This window comes from Nipponia nippon, unplaced genomic scaffold, assembly GCF_047370975.1.
Source record: "Nipponia nippon isolate SJK-2023a ecotype South Korea unplaced genomic scaffold, ASM4737097v1 scaffold_3, whole genome shotgun sequence".
NCBI lineage: Eukaryota > Metazoa > Chordata > Aves > Pelecaniformes > Threskiornithidae > Nipponia > Nipponia nippon.
In genome coordinates this window covers 56,385,765-56,406,859 of record NW_028262347.1, presented here as the reverse complement: position 1 = coordinate 56,406,859, position 21,095 = coordinate 56,385,765, and the positions used below count along the sequence as shown (strand labels likewise).

Here is a 21,095-nt window from a genome sequence, read left to right as displayed (position 1 = left end):
TGGGGTGAGGGATGTTGCTACCGGTGTGACTAAGACCACGCTACTTTTCCATGGGGAAGAAAAAAAAGCTGAAAGGGAGAGAAGCATCTGTACTATGAAGAAGCTGTCTATAAATGCATAAAAATTTTAAAACCAATTGCATCGCCTGGTAAGCACTTGAAGGCCTCTTTTGCATAGGTAATACTTTCTTTGCCAAATAAAATATCTATTTATGCATGAAATCTCTGAGACGGATCATCTGAGGACGTGGGGCTCGTAATGCTGGCGCTAACCCAGCGGTAACTCGTGTGGGTTATTTACCAGGCGACTCCTGGCCACGGCAGGGCAGGGTGGGAGCGAACGCGCCGGTGGTTTCTGGGCATCAGATCCGCCCCTGGGGCTGAAGTTTGGGGCTTTGCTGTCGTTTCTTTCGTTTGTATTGTTTCGTTATTTACACAAGCTTCTGGGACTGAGCGACCTAATCCAGAACACGAGAACGGATGGGTGGGCCCGGCGCCGTGCCCGCGGAGCGGGGCCCGGCCTCTCCTCCGGCCGTGCGTGGGACCGCCGTGAGGCGCCATGGCAGCAGCTCGCCGCCGCCATGGCGGGAAAAGAACTACAGCTCCCGTCGTGCCCCGCGGGGAGCGGCGAGAACAAGCTCTTGGCTGATTGGCTTTCTTTTCCCGGCTCCCGCCAATCAGATGCGCCGCTGGGGGGGGGAACGTGCTCCCCGCGCGTGAGGCGGGCTAGCGGCGTCCTGGGAGCCATGGAGCAGGACCGCGGGGAGGTGAGCGGCGACGGGCCCGGCCGGGCCGGGGGCTCCTGCGGGGCCGTGAGCCGGGCCGGAGGGAGGCCGCCCGCTCCTACAGCCGCGGAGCTGCCCGCGGGGTGCTGGGGAAAGCCCTGGGACACCGGGCTGCGCTGAGGGAGGGCGCGAGGCCCGGGCCGTGTTAGCGGGGTAACGGCTGCCCGTGGCTGGGAGGGGGCGAGGAGCGCCGGGCCGCCGCCTCCTGGCCGTCGTGGTGTTGTGGTTGCCGGCGTGGCCGTCCGTTCCGCCCCGGCGCTGCCGGGGGCCGGGGTGGCGCTGCCGGGGGTGATGGGTCTGACCCGGGCGGGCTGGGCCTCTGTGTCCCCCTCGCCTCTCTGAGGAGGTTGCGGGTGCTGCTGTCCCCGCTTGTCAGCCCTGGGAACTTGTAATATGTCCGCAAGTTTCATTCACGTTTGGTGGAAAAGTAACGATCCAAAGAGATGCACGTCCTACGAGCTGAAGGGAGGTGCACCCCCAGATAGGGGCGAGAAAGAGATGAATGTGGTTTTTTTGAGGAGGTCAGGCCTTTCATCCTCATCAGGAACGCTGTCTGAGGATGTGGATCTGCAGGAGAGCAGCTCTGTCTTCAGGGTACCTTGGGTCTGTTTTGTGTGAAAGCCAGGGAGGATGTGGGGAGACAGCAGTGAGTGAAGGCTGATCTTCCTGTTCATGTGTCTATAAGAATACCCAGGAGCCAGGGATCAGAGGGTATTTAGCACTGGAAGGTGATGGACTTGCTGCTGATGTTCTGTGGTTGCCTGCTTGGATGAATAATTGTATTTTTTTGGGTTTGTTTTTTTTTTTTTCATTCATGTAACTGGTGCCTCACGTGGCTGTTCTAATCTACCCTTCTGTTCCATCACTCCCTGTGCTGATGCTGACTTCTTCCTGCTCTTTCATGAGTTGGTAACACCTTTTCCCAGCTTCTTTTGTGCTTATTTGGAGCCTGGTTCAAGATTCTTCCAGTCTGAGAAACTGTCACTGGATTTCTGTGTTCTTTATTCAGTCACTGCCTGTCTGCTCTCTTGCTGTAACAGCAAGTACGAAGAGCTAGCGAAGAGGTTTAGTTGTGGAGACATCTGGTTGCAGGGAGAAACCCTTAACAAACGTTGTTCTGTCATCCTGCTGATGCTGCTTCTGAATTGAGGTCAGCTGTGGACTATGCAGTTCCCAAACAACATGAACCTTCCCCAGAGTCGAGTTTGCCCTGCTGACATCCAGGCTGTACTGGTCTTGTGAGCTATGGTGGCCAGAGCGTGCAGCTTTGCACTCTGCGCTCAAGTTTGCGGTGACTTTAACGTTGATGGTGTCTGCACTACTGTGCAGTTGTTGGCAAGAGAGTGTCTGGAAGGATGCGGTCTCCTCTGTTTTCGTCAGCATGGCATTGTAGTTCCCTGGATTCTCTCCATGTTCCTCAAACTTTTTTTCTATGTAGCTGCAGCTCTGTTGCTGTTAGTTCTTGGGAAGCAGAATGCAGCCTGTGAAGTACCTGTAAAATGACCTGTTGTGGGGGTAATAGCTTCCCTGCTAGGGATTCAGACTCCTGCCTTTGGGGTTGTTACATGGACTCATTGCTCACCCCAAGGCCTCTCCCCGGTCTGGGAGCGCTCCCCGGCAATGAAGGCAGGTTTATTGTGAGGTGCCATGTAAAATGTCTGTTTTAAAGCAGACTGGCTCTTTTTTCAGTTGGTGTCTACTTTCTGCCACAAGACTTCGTCTTTGGAGCGGACGGAGGAGGAAGGTGACGATGATGAGGAAGATGATGAATTGGACATCTTTGGGGGTTATGACAGCTTCCGAGGCTACAACAGCAGCATGGGCAGCGACAGCAGCTCCTGTCTGGATGAGTCTAGCGATGATGAGGTGGCAGACCGGGAAGCTGGAGAGCTTCCGACCTCTCCTGTGCACCAGCCATCCATAGGCCGGCTCACAGAGGACAGCGGCTCTGAGCCAGGTACTGCCCTGCCTGCCTGTTCTACCCAAAGCACGTGTGGGATGGAAAGAACGCGTGCTGGGGGAAGCCAAAGGGTGTGTGACTGCATCTTGAGTATTCTTTGGGAGCAGCACTGGATTGAGACTGCATTTTCTGGGCTACGTGGGGGAGCTGCTATGTGTAATGAGGGTTACCTGGGCTCAGCTCTGTCCTTGTAGTGTATCGACCCTGCCAACTGTTCACATTTTTGTGCCTTCTTTCTCTCAGCTGTGTGCGAGATGTGTGGGATTGTGGGCACCAGGGAGGCTTTCTTCTCCAAGACCAAACGTTTCTGCAGCGTCTCCTGCTCCAGAAGCTACTCCTCAAACTCCAAGAAGGCCAGCATCCTGGCCAGACTGCAGGTGAGTCAAACCCCTTCCTTCTTCCTTGGGGATGGAGCAGGATGTGCCTGTACACAGGGGTGGGTGGTTGCTCTCTAGTTAAAGCTCAGACTGCCATTACCAGTGGCTTGTTCTTGCTGCCTGAAGTCCCCAGAGAAGGCATGCCAGCTGAAAGGTGGTGCTCCCTAGAAGCTGAGGAAGGACACATTGATATTTTACCTGCCATTTCTTCTTGTTCCTCTGAGCACCAGTAAAAACTGTAGTAACCTGAAAATCGCCTTAAGGAAGAGATGCATGCCCTGCTGGCCAGTTGCAGGGACTGGCTTCCTCTCCTGTGCCATTGGGGTTCCTAGTGTTCCTTCTTTTATAGGGGAAGCCACCAACGAAGAAAGCTAAAGTCCTGCACAAGGCAGCCTGGTCAGCCAAGATCGGGGCCTTCCTCCATTCACAGGGCACGGGGCAGCTGGCAGATGGGACACTGACAGGCCAGGATGGTGAGTGTAGGAGGCGTGAGGAGATGCAGCTACTGGAGCCATAGAAATGGGAACACCTGGAGGGCTGTAAGCTCTACAGTCTGTTCTTCTTCCCCTCTGGTACACTGCCTTGTACTGAAATGGTGTGTGTGGATCGCTCCGACGCGGGCTGGCAGGACACAGGGCACGTCTCTCTCCCTGCTGGTCCTAACAGAGCCCTGGTGGGTTCCCGCCCATCCACTATTGCAGCCTCATCCTCGCTCCTGGTGCAGCTTGGCCTGGAGCGTAAGCTCTGTAGTCACAGACCCATGAGGTGCTGACTTCTGCTGGCAAAGTTGACTTAAAGGTGTCCTGCTGCTCCCAGCCGTTTGCTGCCCAATTGCCTGTGGAGTTGTATTTAACTTGAGTCACTCACTGATCAACTTGAGGAACAACCAGTCACTGCAGCTGAAGGAGTAGCAAGCTGCTATCTTAGGGCAAAGGTGAGCCCCGGGGCGTGGCGGCCGGAATTGATCCCTGAGCGGACCGCTGCTGGAGCAGGGCTGTAGCCTTGGATCAGGAGTGACTGTGGGATTAATATCCCAGTGCTTCGCTCTGATTTTCCTAGCACCCTCTGGGGAGGCAAGTGCTGCTGATATGACCCTGAAGTGTTGCTGCTGAGAGGCAAAGCTGCTAAGTGGTTTAGCACTGACAGGATGCAGTCTCCACTCTCCCCAGAGTGCTTGAGCCCTGGGCTGGATTTGACCCCTTTTTTTGCCCCTCGTGAATCCTCTTCCCCAAAAGCAAGCGACAGCAAGGATAGATTCATAATATATTGTACCTCTCGCGAGTGCTGGTCCCTGTGCACTCACAGGATCTAGTTCCCCCCCCCCAGGGAAAATGCACTGGAACGCAGAGTCCCTGTGTGCCGGGGCAGAGGGATCTGTCCGAGAGCAGGCCACAACGTGGCTGCAAGCTGTAGTCCAGAGGTAACTGAGCACTCTGTGCCTTTTCTATAATCTCACCTGATTTTCTTCTTTCATGTCTGCTTATAGCACTCGTCCTGGGCTTTGACTGGGGAAAGTACCTGCAGGAGCACGGCTTCAAGGCAGCTCCTGTCAGCTGTTTCAAACACGTGAGTTCTCCTTTGCTGTGCCTCGCAGTGCGCATGGGACATGTCATATGCATGGGGCTCTCCTGTACTCCTGTGGCAAGTGGTGGGGAGAGACCTGGGAAGCTGGTTATTAAGCCCCAGCTGATACAAGGAAAGAAGTTGGTGTTTCTCACAGTTAAGAATGGGAGTCCCACAGAGGGAACAGGAGTTTTGGGGGAGGAAGAAGAGGAGGACTTGGTAGAAGCACTGCTGGTTGCGATGGCCCAGTACTGGCTGGGGACAGAATTAGTTCTGACCAGGGGGGAGAGCAGAACACTCCTGGTTGCCTTTGCAGTTTGTGTGGGTGAGCACAGCCCAGGGTGGTGTGAAGGGAGGAACTCGGCTTATGTGGGCCTGGCAGTAGCTGCCCCTCCAGCATGTCTGGTTCCCATCATACCAATTTGCAATCCTTGTGGGCCAAGTAGCCGAGGCAGATACATGGAAGAATGGCAGTTCTTAGGTATTATAGCAGCCCCAGCCTCTCTGTGTATTAAGACTCACTTGTTATGTTCCTTTTGAGTTGTGATCTGTGATAATATGAACAGAATTTTATTTTTCTTGAGGATAGGTCAGGAAGACATGGCAGTTTGATGGTTAGGGATTTTAATACCATAGAGGAATGGCAGCAGCTACTTTGGGAAACAGGATAGCTGGCAGTGAAATAGTTAAGTGTTGCTATACAATGTTCTGCCTTTTGGAATCCTCTGTGAACACCCCAATGAGATGTTGGGACAGTTCGGTTGCATTTCAAGCTGTTGGCACATATAGGAAGGATAAGGCATGCAAACCTGGGCCTAAGGTGTAGCTGCCTAAAACATATCTCTGAAAGCTAGAACGAGGGCCTGAGCCCTGCTCTAACTGTCAACGTCCCTCTCCCAACGTGGCTGCCTCAATCTTTCAGGTGCCGCTCTTCGATCAGTGGGATGATGTGGTGAAAGGTATGAAAGTGGAAGTCCTGAACAGTGATGCCGTGCTCCCCAGCCGCGTGTACTGGATTGCATCCGTCATCCAGACTGTAGGTGTGTCTCCAGTGTAATTCCTGACAGCTGGGGATGGCTAACCTCTGAGGGAAGCTTTAGAGAGCTGAGTGTAGCTAGTCAAGCAAAACATCAGCTCGTTGGAGCTCTGCAACTGCTGAGAGATTTTGGAACAGGAAACACCGTGGTGCGGGGGTGGGAGGAAACCAGCATCTGGTTCCTCTTCTGGTTGCTGGACTCTTTGTGGGGATGGTTCTGCCTCCAGAATGGCTGGAGAAGCTCTGATAACCTATGCAGAGCTCTGAAGACCATGCTGTAGGAACTAAGCCTGTGGTGCCCAACACAGAGAGGAGAAATTCTTGGCCTCTAATGCTTTTCTCTGGTTGTTCTGTCCTGGCAGGGTACAGGGCCCTTCTGCGATATGAGGGCTTTGAGAATGATGCTGGCCATGACTTCTGGTGCAATTTGGGCACAGTGGATATTCATCCCATTGGCTGGTGTGCCATCAACAGCAAAATCCTGGTACCACCACAAAGTGAGTGTGGGGTGAGAGGAGTCAGCGTGTGCCTGGGCATGGAGGAGCCTTGGTTTATGCCTAGCCCAGTGGGACGGCTGCTCCCACTGTACGTGGGACCACAGCTCCATTTGTGCTCTGAGTTACAAAGACCGGTTAGTTGTTTGGGAAGCTGGAGGCTGCTTGGACTGTTCCCTCTGCATCTCCCTGTGGTTGACCCTGGGGGTGCTGGATGCAGACCTGGTGTCAGACCTATGGACAGAAACTAATACTGTTCCTCCTTCTGACCTGCACAGTGGCTAGGCTTAACCTTTGGGGGAACTTTTTGGCCCTACATCCTGAACACTGTCTCTGGGGACCGCACTGGATCCAGTCGCTGCTCAGCTAGCAGTTAGGAGAGGGACGACAGCGTAGCAGAATTCTGGCAAGCTGAGGTTTGCCTGGCACGGCTTGCATGTTTTTGCTCTAATACCACTTCTGCATCCAGATCAGTGGAGTTGGGTGTCTGCTTGGCCCAGTCTGTTCTGTAATGGTGATCCCTTGCAGCCTGTTGTGGGGGCGAGCTTGCAGAACAGGGTCTGCGTGAGAGCAGGTACAGGATCTGAATGTGAAGAAGGCCTTTTAATGCAGTGGACTCTTGAAGAGGAAGAAAGGTGTAGTGTGGTGCTGTAATTCTTTCAGTCATAAAGATGTGCTTTTTCCCCTGTGTGTATGTAGCTATCCATGCCAAGTACACTGACTGGAGAAGTTATCTCATGAAAAAACTGGTGGGAGCCAGGACCATCCCAGTGGATTTCCACATCAAGGTAAATGTGGGAGGCTAGCGTTTTATGTGTGGAAATGAAGCCGAAGCCAAGAGATGTGTGCGCAACACATCTCTTCTAGTTCTGATCTGTGCAAGTCCTCCATGTGTCCCCTCGAAACCTGGGCAGGACAGGGGCGGTGAGACACCTATCATGATGCTGTAGGTAATGGCACAGCCCCTATGCCCTGTCAGCACAACCGTTTCTCTTTTGGGTCATTGATGGGCTTTAAAAGCTGTTGTCATGTCAGCCTCTGCTGGAAAATACTGGGGATGAGTTTGCTTTTTTGCTGAAGGGAGAGGCCAGTGCAGCTCCAACCTGGCCTTTCCCTGCCCTGTTTCGGTGCTGGGGAATGGCTCTGAGAGTCGAAAACCTTTGCCTTCTGTGTGGGTAGCACAGCAGCCTGTGGGGAGTGAGAGGGGCGCAGGCTCCCTCGAAGTGCATGGAAGCAGCTGTGCCGCAGCCTTGCCAGCTTTGTAGCTCTTGTGGTGGTTTTGTGTAGCCTGCGCTGAGGTTAGACCTTGTCAGGGAGAAGAGACTCTTTTGTCACTGGCAACTTTGTAAACCACAGATAAGGAAGACGATCCCAGATACAGCAGGCAGGAAGGCAGGTGATGGATTTTCCTGTGTGTGAGGTAACTGTGTGTGGAGACCTTGACATAGTTGATGTTTCCCTTGTTGCTTCTCAGAAAGTTGAGAGGATGTTCGTAGCTGCTTGTTCCTGGGCCACAGCTTGTAGCTGAGCGCTCACACCATGAAAGGGAAGCGGTAGAGGGAGGCAGATATTCTCAGTATCTTTCTCCCCCCAGCATCTCCATTCCCACCTAATGAACAGGAGGTGGAAGGGGAAGATCAGCCCTTAAAAGTTCTTCTGGATTCAGGTGTAGGCTAGCTTGGATGTCTGAGTCTGTTTTGAGCTGTGGCTCTTAGTTGCTGCACAGCATTCTGGGATCTTTAGTGCCAAAATGTCAGGTATTCTATAAACACCTTTGAGTATTTGTGGATGAGTAGGGCTAGGCTGTATCAGCAAACTGAAGGTCTCAAAAAAAAAAAAAAATCAGAAGGCAGCCAGTGGCTTTTTTCATGTGCCTGTGCCTTTGGGTTAGTCTGCAGAGTAACTGTGGCATTGGAGGTGGAGTTGGCAGATAGATCATCATGTTGCTCAACCTCTGATCAGAATAAAAAGGACCTGACCTATTTTAAAGGCAACTGAAAATCCTGTTGCCCTTTGGGAAGCTACACCTCTAGCTGCTTCCAGCCTTGAAACACTTATGGCCTCTTTCATGACTGAAAAAGGCACGCAATTCCTCACTCAGTTCCTGCTGAACATAAATGACATCTGTTTCTTGCACTCAGAACATTCACACAAGGTGCTGGCTGAGCGCGGCTGCTGGGCAAGGGTGGGGGTAACTGTTAGGGGGCCACAGGACAGGAGAGACTTAGAGTGTGTGTGCCCAACTGTGCTGCCATGCTGGCAGCTCCCTGTATCCCTGATGAACCCACTCCCATGCAACCCTTCCCAGAGGTGTCTCCAAGTCGCCTTTGGGCAGTGTAGGGGGTTGGCCAGCATGTCTGTGGGAAAAGCTGTTCTCTGAGTGTTTGGATAAGGACAACACCAAGTGCAATTGATCTCGCCTCCTCTGTTGGTTGTTGCCAGATGGCGGAGAGCATGAAGTACCCGTTCCGGCAGGGCATGCGGGTGGAGGTGGTGGATAAGAACCATGTGTCCCGGACGCGCATGGCAGTGGTGGACACAGTGATCGGGGGCAGACTGAGGCTCCTCTATGAGGATGGCGACAGCGATGATGACTTCTGGTGCCACATGTGGAGTCCCCTCATCCATCCTGTGGGCTGGTCACGGAGAGTGGGCCACAGCATGAAGAAGACAGGTAGGGATCAGGCCACCACAACATCTTCTGATTTGCTATGAGATGCCTGGGCCCTGCTGTTGACACCACTCTTGACATGCTGGGAGCCGGGCAGCTGCCTCAGGACCTGAAAGGTAAGGTCTCCGTAGTTGTGTCTGCTGCTTTTCCCCCTGGATAGACAAAAGCCCGGCGATCTCCTGCCACAGGTCGGGAGAGGGGGACTGTAGGGTTTCTTACCTGAAGCAGGTAGTCTGTCCCCACAGTGTGAGAATGCAGAGGCTGCAACATCACAGGTGTTTCTAGTCTTTTTTGAGGAAATTCATGCTGGCTTCTGAGACTGGATGCCATCAGGTTGGTTTTTTTCTGGACTTTACAGAGAGGAATTCTTGATCAGCTGAGACTGGTGGAAAAAAACAAGACTCGAGCCCTGCTGATCCTTTTAATTGTGTCTCCTTTCCTTGCCGCTTCTCCCTGGTGATTACAGCTGCATGTAGACTTGTCATCACTAGTGCTCAGAAAGATCATCTGCCTGCTTTTGAGCAAGCCCTGCATCACAGCCCATGTTATGGGAAGGTGTAGAGGGACTGACCCGTTTTTTTTATTACTTTTCTCATGGTCTCTGATTTAGCTCTTTTATAGCTGCTGAGCTCTCACCAGATAATTAATAGCCAGTGCATTTTCTTACTGCAGTTGCTGCAGGTTTCTTACCTCTCTTTGTTATTTCCATTCCTCACAGAAGAAAAACGCAGTGACATGGCAAACCATCCCACCTTCCGGAAGATTTACTGTGATGCTGTCCCCTATCTGTTTAAGAAGGTGAGACAAGTCTGCCTTTCTGCGTTGGCCGCAGCAAAGGAAGCAGTGATACCACTTCCTTCCTTGGGTATATATGCTGCTGTGTGGGTTGTTGAGGATGGCTCGTTTGTTTCTCTTAGAGCTACAGGGCAGTAAGGTGTTTGGGGTGTCAAGGCTGTGGTTGGGCAGGAGCAGGTCAAAACAGAAAGATGGAAGAACTGAAAGACAATGACAGATTGAGGTACTCAATTGACAGGCGAGCAATTGCTTGGAACTTTGAGTTGGAGAGGGAGGATGATTGTATGGGAGAGACCAGTTCAAACAAGGGGTTGGATCATACTGATGAGGACTGAGATGAGAAGGAAGCTTGCTTTGCTGTGGAGCAGTGGCTGACTGCTGGGCCTGGCTCTCTGACTGACCAGAGCCTTGGCAGGAGATTGCTGGCACAAACACAGCATTGGTTTGGCTGCCTCTTTGTATTTTCTGTAATTTTTCTTCTTTCCCCTCCCAACTCGGCTTGAGCCAAGTAAAGAAGCTCCAGTCCTGTTCGCACGTGGTGTGGCTGGTGTCGGGATGGGACTGTCCCATACCCCTGACAGCACATGGTATACCAGAGTCTCCCTTAGGTACGAGCTGTCTACACTGAAGGTGGATGGTTTGAGGAAGGCATGAAACTGGAGGCCATTGACCCCCTGAATCTGGGCAACATTTGTGTGGCCACTGTTTGCAAGGTAAGTTCAGTGGGCAGAAGGGGGTCTGCTGTGTTTACCTGAGATAACCCAGCCTCTCCTCAGGCCTTTGCAAATTAATAAGACCAGGTAGGATTTTGTATGAGGGAGAGGAAACGCCTGTCAAGAGAGGTAGGCAGCTGGTGTGTGGAGGGAATTGGGGCATTACCTCAGAGGTCTGAGAAGGTGATGACACCAGCAGTTGTCCACGTGTGCCTAAGTGGACAGCATGAAGATGGGCGTGCTTGGTCTGCAATCTAACTGTCCAGTGTGTGTGACTGGCAGCCACCCTTCTTTCACCCTTGGGCATGCAGTAGGGAAGATGTGTTCTTCAGTTCTTGGAGTGCATAAAGAGAGGCCTCTGTAGTGCTGCCTTGAGGAGAGAAAGGAGAGGGGAAGAGTTGTGGGGTGACCTCTTGTGTGGGGAATGGGGTGTATCTGTATGGGCACCATTCACTGGTGTAGGAAGCTGAGGATGGATGTGTCTTCTGCAGTCTTTCTTGATGAGGTGGTAGTGAGCTCTACTCCTGTGCTAGTGTTGGGAAGTTACTTGCTTGGTCGGGTCTCCTCAGCGAGATGTGCTGCATGTCCTAAAGCATAGCATCGACTTGGGCTTTTCTTTCTTCCTCAAGAAGCTGTTTGCCCTTGTAGAACCCAAGCAGAGGACTTTGACACTTGGGGTTTGGCCAGGGGGTGCTAGGAAAGCTCTTTGTGTCTGTAAAATGTTCCCTTTGGCCATTGCCTGGAAACGTGAAGAGGTTGGGGCAGACGTGCCTATCGCATTTGGCAGGCACCAGTTACCAGTGAGTGACAGGATGGGACAAGTCTTGTTGCTGTTCAGGAAGTGGCAAGTCTGAAGGTGGTGCCTTTCCCTTCTGCCCAGTAACAAATTCATGACCTGGCTGGTGTAGAGGGTCTCTGGGCTGCCAGTAAAGTCTGTTTCTGAGGGAGAACCGAGCTCCTGACCGTTTATGGCTGAGTCCTTTTCACAAGGCTATTAGCATTGGTCGCAGTTCTGCAGAAATTGCTGCTTTGGAGATTAGCTTGTGTTGACTAATGTATCAGGAGAAGTTAGTGCATGCCCTAGAGTGTATAACATTGCATTTTACTGTCTAGTGGCAACTGTGAGCCATCTGTGGGGATTCTTGGGAGGATCCTTTGAGAGGAGAAGCTTTAGAGCAAGCGAAGCTCTACGCTCATGCCCTTCGTTCCTGTCTCAGGTCCTCTTGGACGGGTATCTCATGATCAGCATTGATGGAGCCACGTCTGCTGGTGGCTCTGACTGGTTCTGCTATCATGCCTCCTCACACGCCATCTTCCCTGTCAACTTCTGTCAGAAGAACAACATCGATCTGACCCCTCCAAAAGGTGAGATTTGGACTCTGCCCTGTGGTACAAACCTGCATAGAGAATCTGCTGGGCTGTGGTTTTCTTGGAGGTGTCAGGTTCAGATGAATCAAAACCACAAGGTCCCAATCTGCCTGTTCTTCAGGGAGATAGGGCTGGTTCAGTGAGCCAGTCCATGTGAGCTCTGCCCATATACTTGGGCACTTTAGACCAAGACCAAAGTCTTGGTACTTTATGGAAGGAAGTAACATCTCCAGAGGGCATTAATGGCATGGTGGTTAGCTTCTGGCAGATGAGTGGAAGGGGTGTACGATCCCCAAACTGAACAGAATCAAAGGTTTAAAGGACAAGGAGGGTGGGAAGGTGTAAGTAGAGCGATTGCTGCATGACTCGGTAGTTAAAAGTGGCAGGAGTCATTTCTATTCTTCTTGTATGAATAAGTCTGAGACCCATATTTCTGCAAAATCCTAAGAGGCAATCACCCTAGGAGTGTTTTTACTGCCTCATCTGGCCATACCCAGAAAGGCCTGCTCTGAATTTCTATATTGCAGCACTTTTGCACAGTGCTATTCTGTCTTCCTTTGATGTTCCTGCTGGTGGGAGAAAGATTGGTCTTAGTGGTGTGTTTTGAACATACTTCTTCCTGCCTGCTGCTTCTCCTTGCCTTTCTCTGTGGTCTGGATATGTGACTGACACAGGTGTTCAGAGTTGCAGCTTGCACTTTTCTGTATTTGCCCGCTGGAGGGGGGTGCTGGACTGCCATGGAATCTGCACACCAGATTTACGTCCAAGATCAGGCTGTGCCTCCTTCCTGCCTATTCTGCCTTTTCTCCCGTCTGGTCTGCCCAGTGACTGCCTTTTTCCTGCTGACCATTTCTTCCTGCTGCAGGGCATGATGCACAGACCTTCAACTGGGAAAGTTACCTGGAAAAGACTAAATCAAGACCTGTTCCAGCACGGCTCTTCAACACAGTGAGTGCTGCCAGGAAGAAGAGATTTGTAGGGATGCTTGCAGTCAGCAAGGACGAGCCTGAGAGCTCTGGCTGTCACAGAATGGTTAGGTGGAAGGGACCTCTGGACATCATCTTGTCCAACACCCCTGCTCAATTAGGGCCGCCCAGAGCTGGTTGCCCAGGACCGTGTCCGGACGGCTTTTGCATATATCCATGGATGGAGAATCTACAACCTCTCTGGGCAACCTGTGCCCAGTGCTGAGTCACCCTCACAGTAAAAAGCGTTTCCTGATGTTCAGAGGGAAACTCCTGTGTTTCAGTTTGTGCCCATTGCCTTCGGTCCTGTCCCTGGGCACCGCTGACAAGAGCCTGGCTCCATCTTTTTGTACTTTTTGTTTTTGATATTCATATTCAGATAAGATCCCCCTGAGCCTTTTCTTCTCCAGGCTGAACAGTCCCAGCTCTCTCAGACTCTCCTCATATAAAAGATGCTCTAGTCCCCTCATCATCTTCCTGGCCCTTTGCTGGGCTCTCTCTAGTATGTCCATGTCTCTCTTGTACTGGGGAGCCCAGACCTGGACACAGCACTCCAGGTGTAGCCTCATCAGTGCTGCGTGGAGGTGATCTGCTGGGAACATTCCTCTTAATGCAGCCTGTGATACCATTAGCCTTCTTTGTCCCAAGGGCACATTGCTGGCTCATGTTCAACATGGTGTCCACCCGGACGTCCAGGTCCTTTTCTGCCAAGCTGCTTTCCAGCCACTCGGCCCCCAGCATGTGCCTGGGGTTGTTCCTCCCTGGGTGCAGGACTTGACGTTTCCTTTTGTTGAACTGCATGAGGTTCCTGTCAGACCATTTCTTCAGCTTGTCAAGGTCCCTCTGGGTGGCAGCACAACCCTCTAGTATATCAGTCTCTCCTCCCAGTTTTGTATCCAGCAAACTTGCTGAGTTTGACATGACACTGTCATGTCATCCAGATAATTAATGAAGACATTGAACAGGATTGGACCCAGTATTGACCCCTGGGGTACACCGCTAATTACTGGCCTCCAACTAGACTTAATGCCATTAGTCACCACCCTATGGGCCCAGCCACTCAGCCAGTTTTCAGTCCACCTCACTGTCTCCTCACCCAGCCCATACTTCCATCAGCTTCTCTATGAGGATCTCATGGGAGACAGTGTTAAAAGCCTTCCTGAAGTCAGGGTAGATGATATCCAACATCTCTACTGGGCTGCTCTTTGCTGCCATTCAGCACTTCTGAGGAGAGCCCAAGACATGGAAGTGTGTGCTCTCCAAGTAAAGCCCCTGTTTGGCTGGTTGGGACCAGCAGTGTCATGCCTTTGTGGATGTAATGGTATCTTGGTCCCTCTGAGTGTGACCTGTGATTCCCTAGTGTTTCCAGGAGCTCCAGGTTCCTGGTGGGTTCTGCACCACTTATTGCGTGTGGAACATGCGACTGGCACTTGGGTGGAGGGGGTCTGCTTTGCATCAGCAAAACTGCTGCAGCACCTGGGCCTGTGCCGATCTTTCTGATTTCCCAGGGCTATCTCGGGTTGTTGGTTTGATTGGGTGTCCCTTAACTGCTGCCCCCCCTAGGTCAGGGTCTTGTTTCTAAAGGCTGGGCTGAGATTCACTAAGGACACAGCTGGCCTTGGATCTATTCATGTGTGCCCCCTTCTGTTCCGCAACTGCTTGGTTCTGTTGCCTGATGGTGGGCTTGTTCTCTCTCTGCTTGCTTTAAGCTGGAGGCAAGCCTGTAGCTGTTCTAGGCTGCTGGTGGCTGGGTGTGGGTTTGGACTGGGTGCAATGGCCTTGGGTTTTCTTTTTTTCATTTTTTCTGCACCCAGGACTGCCCAAACCATGGCTTCAAGGCAGGCATGAAGGTGGAAGCAGTGGACCTGATGGAACCCCGGCTCATCTGTGTGGCCACGGTGAAGCGTGTAGTCCACCGTCTCCTTAGCATCCATTTTGATGGCTGGGACAATGAGTATGACCAGTGGGTGGACTGCGAGTCTCCCGACATTTATCCTGTGGGGTGGTGCGAGCTGACAGGCTACCAGCTTCAACCACCTGTTGTTCCAGGTGAGTGAAGATTTGACTGTAGTTTCTAATGCTAGAGGCAAAGGTTTCCTTCCTCCTGCTCTGTGAGCGGCGCCTCCTTTTTGAGCCTTGTAGGGAGGAGAAAATTGCCTCCTTGATTTGCGCTGGCTACCATAAATCTTCCTCTGCTGCCACACGTTCTAGCAGCTGGCAGAGGGAGGAGTCTGTGGTGGGGAGAAAACAGCCTGAGATTTGAGGTTGGCTCTGTTTTCCCTCTGTTCCCCCACCTGCACACCAACGGAGAATTGCTCCTGATGAAGTCGGGTAGAGTTCCAGGTGGTCCTGTCCCTGCGCAGCTCCCTTTTACTAAGTGTACCTACAGCCTCAGCCAGGTAGCAGGGGGAGCTCGGCCCCTGCTCCCTTTTCTCATCAATTCTCTGCCTCTGTCTGTAAAAGATAAGAGCATCCCTCTCGAGTTTATTCCTTCCGTTGTTGCAGGGAGGCCACCGCCTCACCTTTGCAGATGTTTTCCTTCTTGTCCCAAGCTACGAATCTTGTTTCTTTACTGCCCCTGCCAAATCTCTGCTGGGCCTCTCTCCCCTATGCTGCCCCAGCCTGCCAGCCTGGGCCCTCGCCTGGAAGCACAGACAGCAACTGCACTAGAGCCTTGCTTTTCCCTCAGCTGGTTGTCTCGGGAAGAGGGCGTTGGCTTCGGGGGGACGGGTATATCTTGTTTCTCGCTTATGTCACTTCATCCCAGTTACCTACTGGTTATGGGACTTGGCTTTCGTTTCCCTCTCGTCTCCATGACAGAGCCCACAACTCCAGTGAAGGCCAAGGAGGTGCCCAAGAAGAAGAAGAAACCCTATGGAAAGAAGAGTGAGTGATGTTTGATTAGTGCCCTCCCGCTCGCTCGCAGGCTGGGCCCAGTTAGAGGAACCCTGTCCATGTCCCGTCAGAGCAGGAGAGAGAGGCCTTGTCTTGCTGTGGATGCCTTCAGTCAGCTGTGGGTTTGACAACACAGCTTCATCCTCCTTAACTGCCCCCATTGCCTAAGAGAGCAGAGAGCTGTGTGTGTGGGAAGGATCTGTTTTGCAGTCTGTTTTCTGTTGGCCGAGGTATAGATGGCGCTTGCTTCCAGGCGTGAGGTTGTGCTGCTTTCCCCACTGTGTCCGTGGTCGGAGGGAGATTGTTTGCTGCAGCTGGAGGGTAGCTGGAGAGCAACCCTGCCTGCTTTGTGCTGAGGGGAAGAAGGCCTTAATATGGCTGAAGAAGCCAGTAGTGGGGCTGGCCCATGTTATTGTTTCATCTTGTCGTTGCTGTCGTCATTGTTGCAGTAGCTGTGGCAAATCATGTGTAGAAAGGCAAGAAATTCCTTCCTGGGGGGTGGAGAGGAAAGGACATCTAAAGACTATAAAGACGTTCAACCTAAGTAAAAACGTCAGCTAAAAATGAAAACATTAATGCTGCAGTGTCCATGCCTTGGAGCCACCATGCCCATTGCCTAGGATTAGACCCAGACAGGTAAGCAAAGCTGACTCTAGACTGATTCCAGCAGGACCCGCTCCTCGGAAGTTAAGCACACGCTGAAGTGCCTTGCCTTTAATGAAGGAGAACATGGAGGAGCATATTTTGAGATGATGACTATAGAGTTTTTTTCCAGTAGGCCATTTCTGTCGATTAACCAGTTGGCAGCTAATGACCGTGTAGCTTGCTGGTCAGTTGTGCTGGTCCCTGGCCTGTGGTTTCTCAGTGAAGCAGGGTTGCTAATTTCCCAGGGGAAAAGAAACACACTTTTCCCCATGCTCTGTTATCTCTTTGTTAAGGAAAAAAGTTACCTGCCAAAACCCGCAACATCAAGCAGACTGTCAAGAAGCCTTCTGCCCCGAAGACGAAACGAGAAGCAAAAGCTGCCAGCAAGGCTTTGCCAGAGCCAGCACCTGATGAGAGTAAGGGAGTGAGTTATTCTACCCAGCAGCCACAGGCAGCTCTCTCACATACGCCCTGCATGCCACCGGCCCTCACGAGGCCTGTGCTGCCTCTTGGCCGTTAAGTCATGGGTGCCCCCAGGCAGGGAAAGGCAGCACGTGACAAGTGTCCTTGCCCACTCCTCCAGAGACAGAGTGGAAGACAGCCTTTACCGGCTTTCCCTGGGAAGTTTTGCCTCCTGAGGAGGTTTGGTGACACCAGTATAGCTGGATATCTTGATACTGCTGAGGGCCTGGCTGCCCTAGTGAGCAGTCTGGTTGCATGAGGTCAGTTACGGAGAACAGTCAAGACAGACATGTCAAAAGTGTGCTGTCGCATCCCAGTCCCCATAAGGGCTGTCGCAGCACGTGAAAACAGCCCGTCGTGCTGAGCACCAACAGATGTAGTGACCAGAAGGGCATCTGGCAGCTGGGTCACTGGCAAACCCTAGTGGGTGTTGGGGAAGAGGGTGGGTGAGGTGCTCTGTGCACGTGGGGATGGAGCCTCATGAAGGTCCCCATTGCTCAGAAGGTTTAATTTCCTCTGTGTGAACCCAGGCAGGTAGAGAACGGACCACGCTGGCTTTTCCTCCCTCAACCCTAGGAGAAGTTCTTGGGAGCAGGCAGCTGAATGCTGCCAGGGTTTAGTCCCGTCCTGATTGCTGCTGTGACCATGGATAGATTTGTGCCAGCAAGACAGGGCTGCCTGTGGTAAGGGATCCTCAAGAAGTGGGCTGGAAACCTGGGGCATTTTGAGTATCTGCATGAAACAGAGCTGATTCTGGGGTGCTGCAAGTAGAGCAAGGCAGCATGTGTTGATTTTACTTATTTATTTTTCCCTCTCTCTTTCTGTCTCTTGCTAGTCATTGCCGTGCAGGTAAAGGAAGAAACCATCGACCCTTCGGTAGCAGACTTTGGAGCCACAGAGCTTCCCGTTCCTGTCAGCAGCATAAAGCAGGAGGTCGCAGACTGATCCCGGAGTATCCCCCCCTGCCCACAGCAGCCTGTGCTTCACCTTGTGGCTCTTTGGGGAAGGCCCTTGCAAAGGGGAGCAGAAGACTAAAAGAGCCTTCCCTTTTTGAGGCAGACCACCCCGCAACATCACAACTCTGCTTTCCTGGTGTGCAAGAAAATTTCCCCCAGACTTGTAATTTTAAGCCCTGGGAAACGGACTCCAGAAAGGCCGCAGGCGCGCTGAGGAGCATGGCCAGGGTGGCTGCTGGGGTTGTGTGTGCCTGCCTTTGAAGGCACCTTTCCAAGCAGGAGCTCCCAATGGGGAAAGAGGCTGCCAGAGCACAAAGGGGCAGTTTGGGTTCTCGGCCGTGGCTGGAGGTGGCGAGCTGCAGTCTGAGATGATGTGTGCAGGTCACACGCGTCAGGAAATGGGCTGCCCTCATAGGACATCGGTGCTGTGCTCCCTGCTCTAGGCCCTGCAACCCCCGAGAAAGTCTGGACAGGAAGAGCGGAAAGAGGTGAAAAACCAAAAAGGGATGATGATGCCTCTTGAGGGAGGGAGAGATCTTGAGTGTCATCACTTCTTGCTTTTGAACCCAGAACTGCAGAGGATATGGTGCACAGTTTGAATTTTTAATTTTTTTTAGCAGTCCTACTGTAAATTTGCTCTACAATCCGTACCCTAAAGCCCTGTGAATTAAACTTGAGGAAGAGGCCAAAGGCTTATGTTTTGTTTTCTGGGTCACCAAAACTCAGGGTTAGCCAAGATGGGAGGAGAAAAGGGCTGTAAGTGGGTGGGTGGAAGTAAACAGTGTTTTGTGCTGTTTGGGGATTATTTTTTTTTTTGAGGTGTGCGACAGGCTTTTTCTGTGCGCTTGCCCCTATCTATTTGCCAGCTCTGCTGAATATCACAAGAATGCAATAGATAATTTAAGGTAGGGAATGCCATTTCCCCTTTTGGAGCAAAACTGACATTCCTGTGAACTGCCTGGCGGTGAGGAAGGGCCCTGCCCGTTGGTGCCACTGCGGTGCCCTGTCAAACCCGACAGGGAAATGGTGGCTCTCCACGAAATGGCTGCCTTGGCCACGCTCTCCCCTCAAGTTTCCGGGCAAGAGCTTGTGATGCCAAAATAGTTCCCACTTTGCACAGTGGATCGTGACAAAAAAAAAAAAAAAAAAGTTGGCAAGCTGACTGTCTAGAAAACCCTGGGAGTAATGAACACAGTCTCCTCCTTTTCCCTTCGAAAGAGGCAAATGGAGCCTTTAACTGGAGAGGGAAGAAAAGGCCGTGGGGGAGCAATGAAACACAAGTGGCAAAAGCGTGGAGGGTCTGCGTCAAACCCGGCAGCAGAGCTGTGCCATCTCGGCCCGTTCCTAACTGACCCCTGGGAGGGCCCTGGGCTCCTGGGGAAACCACGACGGGGTGAGTGTGGTGGCGGTGGGATTTTTATCCAAGCCATCTAATGGGGCTTCCCAGCCCGCTGGCCTCTCCTGGCAGCTCTGCCGAGCACCAGCTTGTGATAGATCTCTTAACGTGGGAGGCGACCGTTTCAGGGCACAGCCGTTGCCTTTCTCTCTTCCCCTCCCTCTTGGGCTGCCACCTTTCCCCAGCCTTGTCAAACAGCGGGGCTTGTAGGGCCACCTGTCTTTATAGGATGGTAATTTCCAAAAGCCTTTGGCTTTCTTCCTCCTGTTTTTTTGCCCTAACAGTTCCATGCCCTACGTGGTCATTTAACAGCTGGAAGTGTTTTTACCTTTTAAAGCCTTCCCAATTTGAACAAACTTCCGACTATCAAAAGAAGAATTGCCCTGGGGTCGGGGGGGTCCCAACCTGGGCTGCCATGGGGAATAGGTTGGGTACATCGCTTCTGAATGGGATGTGGGAACCACCGATCGTATTTTGCAGGAAATAGAAAGCTTTTGATCTGCTTATGTTTTAATTCGGAGGAGCTGCTGGGAATTCAGGCGCTTTTTTCACTGATGATAATTTTTACGTTTTCTGCTCTAAGATGTGAGCCAGTGGGGGATCTTGCATTGGTGCTGTAGGCAGTCCTGCTCAGGGGTCTTTAATTGGTTCTGAAGCTGTGAAAGCACAGCACTCTTAAAAACAAAAACAAACTTGCAGATTCCAGCTTTTCTGCATGGCTGAAGGGAGCCTTGGGAAGAAAAAGCAAGTATTTGGCTTTGTTGTTCAAGTCATGGAAGCGCGTCGCAAACGCTGCGGAAGCTTTTTGCACTGGTTCTTTCCAGTGCCTCTGTGTCCTGCAAAAACAAGGCCTGCATCTTTGGCAAACTGGCATCGCTCCGGTGGCACCAGGCTCCCTCCTTTGCACCTTGTGCAATATCCGTGTTGCTGCGGTGGGGACAAATGCAGTAAAACTGCTCTCACCAGACTATAGGTACGGCCTTGTTGCGTCCTGCACGTGTTTCCTAAGCTCTGCTCTTCTTGAAGTCTCTGGCTGGTGATTTTCCCAAGCTTTTTTTCTTGCCGGGCTTGCTTGCAGCCTTGGTCTTGTCAGGACTGGCTCCCCCAGCCTTGCCTCGGCCCCAGCCAGGGCAGGTTTGGAAAGTGGTGGAAAGCTTCACCTTCAGCCCCTGGGCTTCTGCAGGGGACCCACAGGTGGCCCCTACGCGGAGGTTGAGTTTGTCGATCCACCTGGAAACGTGGCAGGAGATCAGGGAAAGGAATGGGACGGGACAGGGTGAAGGGAGAAGCAAAACTCCATGCCCGTGAGTGGGCACAGGGCACTTCAAAGCCAGGCCTCGCCTGGGGAAGCTGTGAATATCTGAGTATCTGCCCACCTCAGCTGGTGGCTGCTTTCCCTACGCCAGGAAAGCCCAGGCTACTTCCATCCTTGCACGTAGGCACGTGCTCTATCTCTCCACCGTGGGAGAAGACACAAATGGCCAGTGTGCCATAGGCTTGTGGCTCCAGCCCGGCAGGGTCCGGCTGTTCCCCGGGTTGTCCCCTGTGGCTGTGCCCCCCTTGTGGCACTCACCTGCGCAGGGGAAGGAGCTGGCAGTCGCAGTGGAAAGGCACATCCCTCAGGTTGAGGATCTCCAGCCCTGTGAAGTTGCTCATGTCGGGGATGTTGCTCATTTTGTTGCTCTCCAGGTAGAGACTTCTGATCTTGGGACCAAGGCCAGTGAAGGCACCGGGGGAAATCTGCAACGAAGTGAGGGTGAGTCGGGGGTCCTGATGGAGGCAGGGGAGCAAATCTCTGCCCTTGCACTGCTAATCAGCCCGAGGTGCTGAGAGAGCCCTTCCTGACCTGGTGGCCCCGCGAAAGAGCTGTTTTAAACAGCAGCACATGTGCTCAGGGACCATTAATTGACTCAACCGGTTTTGGTCACATTTTGGGACTCACTAGACCCTGCTCAGTCTTCCCGGAAAGGTGACACGCAGGAGGTCTTAGAGGGATCCCTGGGCACTGTTAAAGG

General features: G+C 52.4%; 2 protein-coding genes across 6 annotated transcripts in view; one reads left to right on the top strand and one right to left on the bottom strand.

The window, feature by feature from the left end:
- The first annotated feature begins 8 nt into the window (after window positions 1–8).
- On the top strand, window positions 9–18,375 carry L3MBTL2 (L3MBTL histone methyl-lysine binding protein 2). Of its 4 annotated transcripts, none has more exons than XM_087766099.1 (17): window positions 9–148; window positions 2,474–2,741; window positions 2,988–3,121; window positions 3,471–3,594; window positions 4,608–4,687; window positions 5,607–5,724; window positions 6,083–6,217; window positions 6,914–7,002; window positions 8,657–8,888; window positions 9,604–9,683; window positions 10,289–10,393; window positions 11,611–11,758; window positions 12,627–12,709; window positions 14,541–14,775; window positions 15,547–15,612; window positions 16,560–16,682; window positions 17,564–18,374. In XM_087766099.1, the coding sequence occupies exons 2-17, from the start codon at window positions 2,603–2,605 to the stop codon at window positions 17,671–17,673; spliced, it is 2,001 nt and encodes a 666-aa protein (XP_087622225.1). In that variant the 5' UTR covers window positions 9–148; window positions 2,474–2,602; the 3' UTR covers window positions 17,674–18,374. The 4 variants fall into 4 exon arrangements, with proteins under 4 accessions (XP_087622225.1, XP_087622222.1, XP_087622223.1 ...); XM_087766096.1 differs by lacking the exon at window positions 9–148 and adding an exon at window positions 705–766; XM_087766097.1 differs by lacking the exons at window positions 9–148; window positions 15,547–15,612 and adding an exon at window positions 705–766.
- Window positions 18,376–18,609: 234 nt separating this feature from the next.
- Window positions 18,610–21,095, bottom strand: part of CHADL (chondroadherin like) — a 7,532-nt gene continuing 5,046 nt past the window's right edge. For both annotated transcript variants that reach the window (XM_009475234.2, XM_087766095.1), the window contains 2 exons: window positions 20,654–20,820; window positions 18,610–20,310 (listed from right to left, as the gene is read on the bottom strand). In XM_009475234.2, coding sequence (XP_009473509.1) covers window positions 20,085–20,310; window positions 20,654–20,820 — 393 coding nt within the window. In that variant the 3' untranslated portion in view covers window positions 18,610–20,084. The remainder of the gene's footprint in view (window positions 20,311–20,653; window positions 20,821–21,095) is intronic.

Coding starts and splice junctions, on each gene's coding strand:
- L3MBTL2 (XM_087766096.1), top strand. CDS start 746: ATGGAGCAGGACCGCGGGGAG. Junction 3,122..3,470: donor GCATCCTGGCCAGACTGCAG/GTGAGTCAAACC, acceptor CTTCTTTTATAG/GGGAAGCCACCAACGAAGAA. Junction 5,725..6,082: donor ATCCGTCATCCAGACTGTAG/GTGTGTCTCCAG, acceptor CTGTCCTGGCAG/GGTACAGGGCCCTTCTGCGA.